Genomic DNA, 11589 nt, shown 5'->3' with positions numbered 1-11589 from the left:
TTGAAGTTAGAGCCTGAATATCCAGCTCAATACATCAGAATTACACTAGAAGAAAATGCCTCTCTTCCGTGGCTACGTTCATAGCCGGGCGGCCCTGGAGAGGGAGCACGAGGGGTCCGCCGACACGCTCGAGACCTTCCGCAAACAGTGGGCACCACAGGGACTGGAGTGCTTAATCACCGCGAACAACCAAACTTGCAATTTAATAAGTTAGTGTATTTATTAATTTACAGTTTATTTGTTCATACCCAAGAGTAAACTAGAAGAGGAAAATAACCCAGTTACACAGCCCAGTGTAGCTCTTGTCTGAAGTAAGACAAATGTTAATCAGAAAATAAGCAACCACTCAAATTTACAAGGAGACAAAATCCAGTCCAATGCTGAACAGTTTATTGACAGTTAGTGAGAGTTGATATTACATAGAGCCCAGGTCTCACAGCTCTTTGTACAAAGTCACACAACCCATCATTCCCTGAAGGACAGGGTCTCCCCCACAATTATATGAACACGAGCACTGAACACAATAAGCTTCAATCACTCTCCCCCAGGCTGTGTTTGTCAAACAGGTACTCTCCCATGCCATTCTCAGGGGCTCCGAGTCTCTTCAAGTTGGTGATGTGATCTCCCAGCTTCTTGATCATCTTCACTTGTTCATCCAAGTACTGGGTCTCCAAGAAGTCACACAACTGAAAGAAAAAAGCAAAACTAGTTATGGCCAGTAGCAGATGATATCAAGGAACAGCTGAGCTTTCCCCACCCCCTCGAGTTGGGATTTTAACCCTCTTGGACTGGAGGATAGTCAAGGGGTGTAATTGAGATGATGTAAATTTGCTCAAATGATTCAGTAATTCCTGTACAATAGATGCTTAGATCCTGGAAACACTGCGACACATTTATTCTCAATGTCCACATTAGGCCAAACGTCCAGTCCTCCCCCCAACCCCCTTAAGGACCCAGGAGAGACACCCCAACACAAGTCAATTGGGCTTGAAGAATATTGAATAGGCTCAAGGACAGCAAGGTTCTACCACCTCAAACATACCCAAACACCCAACATAAAGAACTTACATGAGGGTCAGTGTTCCCAGTGGAGAGTTTGTGCAGATCCAGCAGACTCTGGTTGACATTCTTCTCCATCTGCAGAGCTCTCTGCATCACCTCCAGACCATTGCTCCACTCATCCTGCTGTGGTTTCTGAAGGGGAAAGTCACAGTTCACTTATAATGAATTAAACAAAAAAATACACGAGACAGGACAAGGAAAACAAGGGTGAAAAGCAGCCAGAAGTCCATGTTACCATGAAAGGAATGTGTCACAGAAATATAGAATTACTGCATTAAACCACCAGAACCATGGAATCAAATTGTAATTAACTGCTTTAGAAAGTATTGGAAACAATGGGATCCCAACAGAGAGCCACTCATTTATTGAATCCAACCTTGATGTCCTCCAAGATGATCCGGCCTCCACGCCGATTCTGGAATTTCATCAGTTTCTCAGCATCCTCGTGTTTCTCATGTGACTGCTCCTTGAGGAACTCGGCAAAGTGGCGCAGGGCAACATCATCCCGGTCAAAGTAATAGGACTGTGGAGAGAAATTTAAACAGCTTCATCAGACCTAGATCTTCATATACAATGAGTTTATTGTGACTCCTAATTAGGAGAGTTCTTAATCTTGCAAAAATAGATACCATTGGTTAACTAGCAAAATGCAATTCACTTCACTAATCTGAACATGTTGGACAGCTTCTCCACCCAATAAAAACCAGGATGAAAGATTCAACTAGCAAAAAAAAAAAACTATAAACTATTGTTCAGGATTATATTTCATGTCCAGTCAAACTAAACTCTACTGCTGGGTAAGTAGCACCTCCTCAGCCTCCCGTCATTCAGATGAGATGTTAAACAGAGGCCCTGTCTGTCCTCAGGTGGATGTGAAAGATCTCAAGACACTACTTCAGGAGAACAAGGGAGTTCTCTCCAGTTTCCCAGGCCAATATTTATCCCTCAACCAACACCACTAAAACAGATGATCTGATCATTCTCATTGTTTGTGGGAGCTTACTGTGCACAAATTGCCTGCTGCATTTCCCACATAACAGGTGACTTCATGAACTACCTCCCAAAGTGCTTTGTAGCCAAAGGCACTACATAAATGCTTATCCTTTCCATTCTAAACTAAAGTTGGGCATGGAATGAGAAAATTCCTCAATTCCAGTAGTTTTACACTACAATGTAGTGCAAGAGATCTAGGCTCAGTGAACAAGGCTTCAACACCAGGATTCCCAGGACTTCACTTCCAGTTATAGAGAAAGCTAGTGAGGACCTGCCATCATTTCACTCACTACAGTCACCCCACTGAAACTGAACTTTGTCTCATGTCAACAAGCACCAACAGTCACTGGACCAGGTTTGTGCTCTTCTGTTACAAACTCAGGCAGCAGCTGAGCTAGTTCCATATATTAAACCTGCTCAACAGAGTGCAGCTGCTACAAGGAGCAGGCCATTAACTCAACAAGCTCACCCTGAAGTACTCACTGCCCAAAGATTGCTTCCCCAGGTAAGAAGTCAAGAGAAATATAGTTTAAAACCAGTTCATGGAACTGCAGAATTTCCAACTTTTCAGAATACAGCAACAAGGAATACAAGACTCACCATGGAGAGATAAACATAGGAGGAATAGAGCTCCATGTTGATCTGCTTGTTGACAGCATCCTCACAGTCCTTGTGGTAGTTCTGACACACTTGGGAGGCCATCTTCACTATTTTCTGTTATACTATTACTGCTCACTATCACCGAGAAAGTTCAAAAACTGATGCTTTTTAACCCAAGCTCTTGTATTTATACTACTGGGACAGCCCGCATTCAAACAAGGAATGAGATCACCAACGATGATTGACAATCCCTGAGAGCCAATCAGGAATCTTTCCTGAATCCAGGCACCAATTAACAAAGGAGAGGGATGTGGGGGAGGAGGTGGTGAGACCCAGAGCCAATCAGAGCTATGGAAAACCGGCAGGTTTGGGCGATCAGTCTCGGTGATGTCACTGCTTTTGGGGTCCTTGACCTTCTTCAAATCGGAAAGTCTCTCGTTGTTTGATGCTCTCATTTGAATTAAATGACAGTTTGCTGCTTTCGAAAAGCTCAAGGTGCTGAGAATCATCCTTCGCTATCGATGAATTTTCCTACAATCGTTCCTTCATCGTCGCTGGGTCAAAATCCTGGAACTCCCTGCCTAACAGCATTGTGGGAGTACCTTCACCGCACGGAGTTCAAGAAGGCGGCTCACCCCCACCTTCTCCAGTGCGACTCGCGCCGAGCAATACATTCTGGCCGTTGACAGCGACGCCCACATCCCATTAATTAATATTCTAAAAATGGAATAAATTGATTGGAAACATCTTTGTGTGTTATGGAACATACACCAGAGTATTATTCATTTCACATTTTCAGATTCTGTAGAACCGGGACCCATGAGGCTTGACTTTCCATTAAATATTTCTCCCCATCAGACAATCCCTTCGAATGTAAAGACAGAAATTTCTCTTCCAGAAAAACAGGCATGTTCCCGATGGCGGGGAGTCCAGAACCAGGGGTCACAGTCTAAGGATAAGTGGGAAGCCATTTAGGACTGAGATGAGGAGGAATTTCTTCACCCAGAGAGTGGTGAAGCTGTGAAATTCTCTGCCACACAGGGCAGTTGAGGAAAATTCATTAAATATATTCAAGAAGGAGTTGGATATATTTCTTGAGGCTAAAGGGATCAAGGGATATGGGGAGAAAGCAGGGACAGGGTACTGAATTTGGATGATCAGCCACGATCTCATTAAATGGCTGAACAGGCTCGAGTTGCCGAATGGCCGACTGATGCTCCAATCTTCTATGTTTCTCTGTGTATTTTCTAGCCCGTCACTCGGGGAGCTGCTCCCAGGGCTGTGCTTCTTTGTAGTCAGACTGTAGGAAATGTATCGGCACAGAGCGGGGTGAACGTCGACCTCATAGATTTTGTGAGATGCAAACAGTTACCATTAGTGCCGTTCTGACCTCAGTGCGGGGAGTGCTTGCAGCTGAACCGCACCCGAGTTCAACGTGTTAAATTGGTATAGAACCTCGGTTAGACTACACTTGGAGTACGGTGCACGGTTCTGGTCTCCATAGAATCATAGAATAGTGCAGCACAGAAGGAGGCCATTCGGCCCATCGAGTCTGTCCCGGCTCGTTCAAAGAGCAATCCAGTTAGTCCCACTCCCCCGCTCTTTCCCCAGGAACCTGGAACTTTTTCTACTTCAAGTATTTATCCAATTCCCTTTTGAAGGCCACTATTGAATCTGTATCCACCGCCCCATCAGGCAGCGCATTCCCAATCCTAACCACTCCTTGTGTAACAAAGTTTTTCCTCCTGTCGCCTCTGGTTCTTTTGCTAATCATCTTAAATCTGTGTCCTCTGGTTATCGACTCTTCAGCCATTGGAAACAGTTTCACTTTATTTACTCTATCGAAACCCTTCATGATTTTAAACACCTCTATCAAATCTCCTCTTAGCCTTCTCTGCTCTAAGGAGAATATTACAAAAAGGATATAGAGGCACTGGAGAAGGTGCACAGTTGATTTACAAGGATGATAGCAGAACTGAGAGGTTATATCGATCAGGAATGACTGAACAGGCTGGGGCGCTTTTCTCTAGAAATAAGAAGGCTGAAGGGTGACCTAATAGAGGTCTTTAAAATTATGAAGGTGTTTTGATAAGGTAGATGGAAAGATAATGCTTTCACTTGTGGGGGAGTCCAGAACTCAGGGCCATAAATCTAAGATAGTCACTAATAAATCTAACAAGGGATTCAGGAGCAACTTCTTCAGTGGTGAGAATGTGGAACTCGCTACCACATAGGAGTAGTTGAGGCGAAGAGCAGAGATGCATTTAAGGGGAAGTTTGGTAAGAAGGGAATAGAAGGATATGCTGATCGGATTAGATGAAGAAGGGCGGGAGGAGGCTCGTGTGGACGATAAACACTGGCACGGAGCAGTCGGGCCGAATGGCCTGTTTCTGTGCTGTAAATTCGATGTAATTCTTAAAACACGGGCGCCTGTAAAGTTTTTCATATCGAGTGAGCTGAAGACTTTGTTTTGTCTGAAACATGAAGCCATCAAACCCGTCAGCACGCAAACCCATCCCGACTCGTAGAATTGCGGCTCATCATCGTGTGAAATGTGGGGACTCAGATACCCCAGAAATGCCTCCCAGAGATGCAAAGACATCAACGTGGAATGGCTGAAGACGGCAATTTCATTGCACCCGCTGCAGTTCTCAGCTAAGTTCCTAAATTAGCTTGTCAACACTGGCGTGTTGCAGCTGCAGCATCATCAACGGATGAATCCATTCCTGGGGGTGGAGGACACAAATGGAGATGCAGTCGGATTTGGAAAGGATGATTGCTATTTGGTATGAACTGCACAATGGGCCTGAATACCAGTCAATACATTTATGGAGGAGCTGCCGGTATTGGGTTTATACATTGATGGAACAGGCAGGGAGAGGGAAAGAGTTTCAGGAGAAGTATCTATTTAACTTGGGGGTTTTACTTTGTGCATTTAATGAACTACATTTACTCCTTCCAGAAGGATTATATTTTGTGGGAATACAGTTCCGCACGTATTCCTCATCCTTCAATACCTTACCCAAGACCATGAGTGTTGGCAGGTTAGTCAAACATGGTGGGGGAGGGGGAAGGAGAGGGGTCCCAGAACAAAGCCCAGTAGGGTACTCACAGTTTCCCAGTGAGATATTTTCAAATTCTCTACCCCAAAGGGCTGTGGATGCTGAACCATTAACAATATTCAAGGCTCAGATAGATTTTTAGATTGTAGTGTGATCAAGGGATATGGAGATCGGGCTGGAAAGTAGAGGTGAGATTGAAGATCAGCCATGATTTTATTGAATGGTGGAGCAGGCTCAAGGGCCGCATGGCCTACTCCTGCTTCTAATTAGGTTATGTGGATAGCAAGCTTGTAGTGTATGTACCCGTCTACCTTTAAGGAAACTATTGTATGTAACCGTTCACCTTTAAGAGAACTACTTTAGGTGTGGCACTACTTGTTTGGCTTCTGTATACTGTAATACCGACAGTGACCACACCAGTATATAAGTGTTGTGGCAGGATTGCTGGGGCAGATTCGCCCTGACCTTCGAATAGTAAAGACCTGTTTGTTTGTTACTCCCGAAGTCTGTGTCGTTATTAACAGTACAACCCACAGACTTTACAATGGCGACGAGTCCGATCGTACCCTGCGGCAAGACTACCAAAGCAACTAAAGAGCGTCGAAGAGAGGCAACCGCCCTCGTCGTTCTGCTGGGAGAAAACACGAGGCTGCAGCAATAGAAAGGAGGAAGACTTTAGCAACAAAAGCTTCCATCAGCAACAGGCACTGACTACCCTTCTACCACGGTGCGGAGTGAGCCGATCAGCAAGAAACAAGGCGGCCGCGGAGACTGTGAGTAGGGGAAGGTGTAGAGAATATCCGGAGGATAAGGGCTGCGCACTCGACCACGGTCGAGGGGGAGCAGAGCTGGTCAGGAAGTCGGGTCCAACGGCGTCGTGAGATAGCCGGACCGCGATCGGCGGGAAAAGCCGGGCAGCGACCGAAGCCACGAAGCGCTGAGACCGGGAGCAGGCGCGAGAAGAGAGAAACTCAGCCGCAGCCGGGGAGGGAAGCACCGGACTGCGTGAGGGCTGGGAGGCGAACGGGAGCCGAGCGTGTGGGAGAGGCAGAGCCGACCAAAGGAGGCTGCGCGAGAGCCAGTCCAGCGGCTGAACTGTTCTCCACCAACGGGGTACCCAGCGCCGGTAGAGCCGAACGTGTGGGAGAGAGACGGAGCCGAGCAAGGGGAGAGGGACTGCGTGAGAGCCAGTCCAGCGGCTGAACTGTTCTCCGCCAACGGGGTACCCAGCGCCGGTAGAGCCGAACGTGTGGGAGAGAGAGACAGAGCCGAGCAAGGGGAGAGAGACTGCGCGAGAGCCAGTCCAGCAGCTGAACTGTTATCCATGAACGGGGTGTACCCAGCGCCGGTAGAGCGGTGCGAGCGGGAGAGAGAGACAGAGCCGAGCAAGGGGAGAGAGACTGCGCGAGAGCCAGTCCAGCGGCTGAACTGTTATCCGTGAACGGGGTGTACCCAGCGCCGGTAGAGCCGTGCGAGCGGGAGAGAAAGACAGAGCCAAGTAAGGGGAGCTGTGCGGAAGCCAGCCAGCGGCTGAACCTGTCCACTGTGGGGAAAGCGTACCCCTTCCGCCAGGGAAGAAACACGGGAAGCCGCCATTAGGCGGAGAAGACGACAGAAGCGGGAAACCGCCATTGAAGTGGGCGGGGAGAGAAGGAAAGAGCGGGAAACCGCCATTTTCACGGGAAAACCGCCATCTTAACTGCCATTGAAGTGGGCGGAGAGAGAAGGAAAGAGCGGGAAACCGCCATTTTCGCGGGAAAAACCGCCATCTTAGAAATAAACAAATAAATAAGAATACTTAAAGAAATACTTGTGCTGCTCCCAAGGAAAGAAAGATGCCTAAGCGAGGGAATATTAACGATTTTAATTCTGAGATAGAAGACTGGGCCACGTACGTGGAACGCATAGAGATTTATTGTGAAGCCAACAAAATAGAGGAAGACGACAAGGCGATAACATTGCTAAACTCGATGGGGGCAAAAACATACGGGCTCTTGAAGCATCTAATAGCACCAGATAAACCGGCGGATCAGACTTTCGAAGAGATTGTGGCTGTGCTGAAGGACCACTTGAACCCCACACCGTTGATGCTGGCTGAACGTTTCAAATTCTATGCAAGAACGCAGAGGAAAGACGAAAGTAACGCGGAATACTTGGTCGAACTGCGTAGGCTGGCGAAATACTGCCAGTTCGGAGGGAATCTGACAGAGGCACTGCGAGACAAGTTCGTATGTGGATTGTCCAAAGAAGGGACGCAAAAGCGACTACTGGAAGAGAACGACCTCACACTAGACAGGGCTGTTCTTATAGCTGCATCGCACGAAGCCGCAGCGAAAGGAACGGCAGAAATGCAGCTGAAGGCGGCGGCACTCGGGGTGGACCAAATTACCTCGAATACAACAAAATGCTATCGTTGTGGGAAGACAACGCACGACCAGAATCAATGCTGGTTTAAGAACCAAGAATGTAGGAAATGTGGCAAACTGGGTCACATCGCAAAGGTATGCCAGTCAGGGAAGAAGACCAACAACCAAAGGAAGCCACCACAAGAAAAGTACAGCAAGGTACACAAGGTGGCTGAGAAGAGTTCAGACGAACAGAATTCAGACTCAGACCCAAACAACCAGGAGCTGGGTAGTCTGAGAATTCACAATGTGGGGAGGGAAGCTGATCTACAAACTATCTGGGTCATGCTAAGAATAGCTGGAGTCCAAGTAAGAATGGAGTTGGACACTGGATCAGCTCTATCAGTCATCAATCGAAGGGACTACCACCGGCTATTCTCTCACATACCCTTAAGGAATACCAAGTTCGTATTACAGACATACACGGGGCATAAAGTATACCACATGGGGAAGATAAGAGTCAAGGTGAGAGAGAGGGGTAAAGAACACCCAAGAATGAACTTGTACGTATTACCTGAGGGAGGACCACCACTTCTAGGACGGGAGTGGATTAAGAAAATAGACATGGAATGGCACTATCTAAAAGCCATCACGAGTGAGGACTCGGTACGAGCAATCAGCTCAGATTCTGGAACGGATGACGATAAGACTAACTCAAATATGGAAGACAAGGCTGAAATGGACTTGCCGACTATGGTGGAGAAAACGAAGACAGGCATAAAGGCTTATGCTACCGAGAAGGATAAAGCTTCAGAGCAGAACTCCAGGTTGACAGAGAATTCTGAGCCTGTCCAAGTTAAGGACTTATCCACGACGGAAGAACACAGAGCCCGGACTCAAACGTATCGCAAAATACAACAACAATTAGAACAGTTGAGTTACCGTCTCGTACAAGAGATGAAAACAATGGAACAATTCTGGGACACCGAATGGGAGAACCTGGAAAGACAACAGAGGCAGCTAGCTCAAGCTGAGAGCGACCATAGGGCCATCATGGCTAAGTATCGATCACATCTCCCTGATGCTGTTCAAGAGTTAGAATATTTGCAGAACGAAACAAATGAAGAGGAATCTTCAGGCAGCCAGGATTTTATCCCAGTTCCTCTCTACGACTCCTTACAAGCAGAGTGTAAGAAGTTGAAAGAACAGTATGAACAGGCCCAGGCTACAATTCTGGAGGGGGTTAACTCGGCAACCTCCGAAAAGCTAGTTTTAGTGAAAGCATATGAGCAACTAAAGGTTGAACATGAGCAAGAAGTCCAAAGGATGCAGGAAATGTTTGAGGAGCTCCAGGCCAAGACAGACTCATCGGTAGAGATTCCATCCATCGATGAAAAATTGGAGGTGGAAGACATGGCAGAACATGGAATCCAAGAGGTTCAAGAACTCATAAAAGTACTGAAGGAAACCCAAGACAAATATGAGGCGGAAATGACCAGGGTTCAACAACTTGAAGAACATAGTCAACTGGGAATCCGGGCAGTGGAAGGAAAGGCAACTGGAAGAGAAACAGAGACTGGAAGAATGGCCCCTGAACTGGAGCTAGAGAGCATCAAGGCGCAACTTCTTTGAGCGCTTAAAACCCAAGCACCAGAGGGAAAGGTGGATGAAATAGAGAAGAAGCTGATCCACAGTGTCCCCGGGGAAGAGTTAACGACCAGCCAACTCCTTCACAGGCGGAGTGACAAGACTCCACAAGGGGAACACGAGCTTCAGGCTTCAAAGGGAAGGAATTCGGAGCTTCCAAAAGGGATGGAGATAGCTGAGGTGGCAACACAGCTTTTACAAGGATGCCAAAAGGACACTGAATTACGTCAAATTGAACAGAAGAATGGGGAAACAGCTACTCCAGTAGAAGGGGTAAATAGCCAGATAACGCAATCCCCGATGGAAGGGAAGGTATTGAACTCACAAATGAGGACAGTAGTGAAGGAATGGCAGACAACCCAGGAAGAGCGTGATGAATATGAATGTATGAGGAAGTCTTTTCAAGAAAGATGTCTAGGGAAGGAACCACAGTCGGCTAACGTCCAGATGGGTAAGGAGGAAGTAGAAGGCCCTCTCGCTGGCCTAACTCAGGACGACCCCGAATATTACCATGACCTGTTGAGTGACACTGAATATTACGAGGATCTGGTCTGCCCAGTTTGTGAGGAAAACTCCCAAAGTGCTGAAATCAGGATGAAACACTTAAGGTCTAAGGAACATAGAGAGTTGGTGGCGCTACAGCTGGCAGCCGAGAAAGGAGCCCCGAGAGTCTCAAAAAGGCAGAAAAGAAAAAGAAGAGGCAGAAGACAATAACTATCTAAAACATTATCACTTCTACCAGCTCAGGAGGGGACCTACGAAAGGAGCTAAATTAGTTGAAAAGTGGGAAATTATCAAGACAGCCAGTTGGTTATAAAAGTCGGCACTGCCGGTTCAACAGGACAAAAGTTCAAGCTGTTACGTCAAGGAAAAGGCTATGGAGGAGTCACACTATCCATGTGAACCGGCTACACCAAAGAGATGTTGTTCGGACCAAGTCAAGATCGGAGACTGAATCTGTGAACTGTTCCCGCAGAGACTGACTTTGTGAACTGTTTCCCACCGAGATTATATCTGTAGTGTTTTATATGAAGTTGAAGATATGTATGTTAATGGGACTCTAAGTAATAAGCTAAAAAGGGAGGATTGTAGTGTATGTACCCGTCTACCTTTAAGGAAACTATTGTATGTAACCATTCTCCTTTAAGAGAACTACTTTAGGTGTGGCACTACTTGTTTGGCTTCCGTATACTGTAATACCGACAGTGACCACACCAGTATATAAGTGTTGTGGCAGGATTGCTGGGGCAGATTTGCCCTGACCTTCGAATAGTAAAGACCTGTTTGTTTGTTACTCCTGAAGTCTGTGTCGTTATTAACAGTACAACCCACAGACTTTACAAAGCTGATATGGCAATTGTTGATTCTCCTCCACCACCACCACCTCATCAATTGTAATCCCCTTATGAGTTCAGTGAGCTCCAACATTGCTGGTCTGTGCAGCAGTTATTTGTTTCTCTACCCAGAAAGGCTATAGCAGTAGTGGCAAGTTTGTTAATGGAGTTACCCCCACTAATGACTGATGGGGATCTGTAGCAGTTTACTGAATACAAACTGCTCTTCCCCAGGGAAAATATAATTCTTAGAGAATGCTAAACCAGAGCTTTCTCTTCATTGGACTGAAATGACAGAACACAGTCACAGCAAATCATCCTTGTGTTTATTATAACTTGTATTTCATTATAGTGGCTAAATTATAACTCTCCAAGCTCTCAAGGGCAGGGGGAATATTCATCACCATGCCAACAAGTACTTCTATTTAACTGCCTAGAGCCCAAGCTTTGGAATGCCCTCCCTAAACCTCTCTGCCTCCTTTAAGACTCTAAAACCTACTTCTTACCTAGCTTCAGGGGTCCCTGGTCCCATTAGCTCATTTGGCT

The 11589-nt window shown here is 46.5% G+C and overlaps 1 protein-coding gene across 1 annotated transcript; it reads right to left on the bottom strand.

Annotated features, from left to right (window-relative positions):
- Window positions 1-351: 351 nt before the first annotated feature.
- On the bottom strand, window positions 352-3565 carry LOC147099783 (ferritin heavy chain-like). The gene is made up of 4 exons (XM_085969239.1): window positions 3447-3565; window positions 1439-1607; window positions 1069-1194; window positions 352-686 (listed from the first exon to the last, which is right to left on the bottom strand). The coding sequence occupies exons 1-4, from the start codon at window positions 3563-3565 to the stop codon at window positions 531-533; spliced, it is 570 nt and encodes a 189-aa protein (XP_085825365.1). The 3' UTR covers window positions 352-530.
- Window positions 3566-11589: the final 8024 nt, after the last annotated feature.

The sequence above is a fragment of the Somniosus microcephalus genome, chromosome 28 (assembly GCF_052327205.1).
Source record: "Somniosus microcephalus isolate GS21.2 chromosome 28, FLI_Smic_1.0, whole genome shotgun sequence".
NCBI classification, from domain to species: Eukaryota; Metazoa; Chordata; class Chondrichthyes; order Squaliformes; family Somniosidae; genus Somniosus; species Somniosus microcephalus.
Note: the sequence above shows the minus strand (reverse complement) of the source record. Positions and strands in the feature narration are given on the sequence as shown.

What these genes read in the sequence shown, in the direction of transcription:
- LOC147099783 (XM_085969239.1), bottom strand. Translation starts at nt 3,565, where the DNA reads ATGCCTGTTTTTCTGGAAGAGAAATTTCTGTCTTTACATTCGAAGGGA. An exon ending in GTTCTACAGAATCTGAAAAT is followed by an intron (nt 1,608 to 3,446) that starts GTGAAATGAATA and finishes GGTCTGATGAAG; the next exon opens with CTGTTTAAATTTCTCTCCAC. An exon ending in CTGGGAACACTGACCCTCAT is followed by an intron (nt 687 to 1,068) that starts GTAAGTTCTTTA and finishes TTTTTCTTTCAG; the next exon opens with TTGTGTGACTTCTTGGAGAC.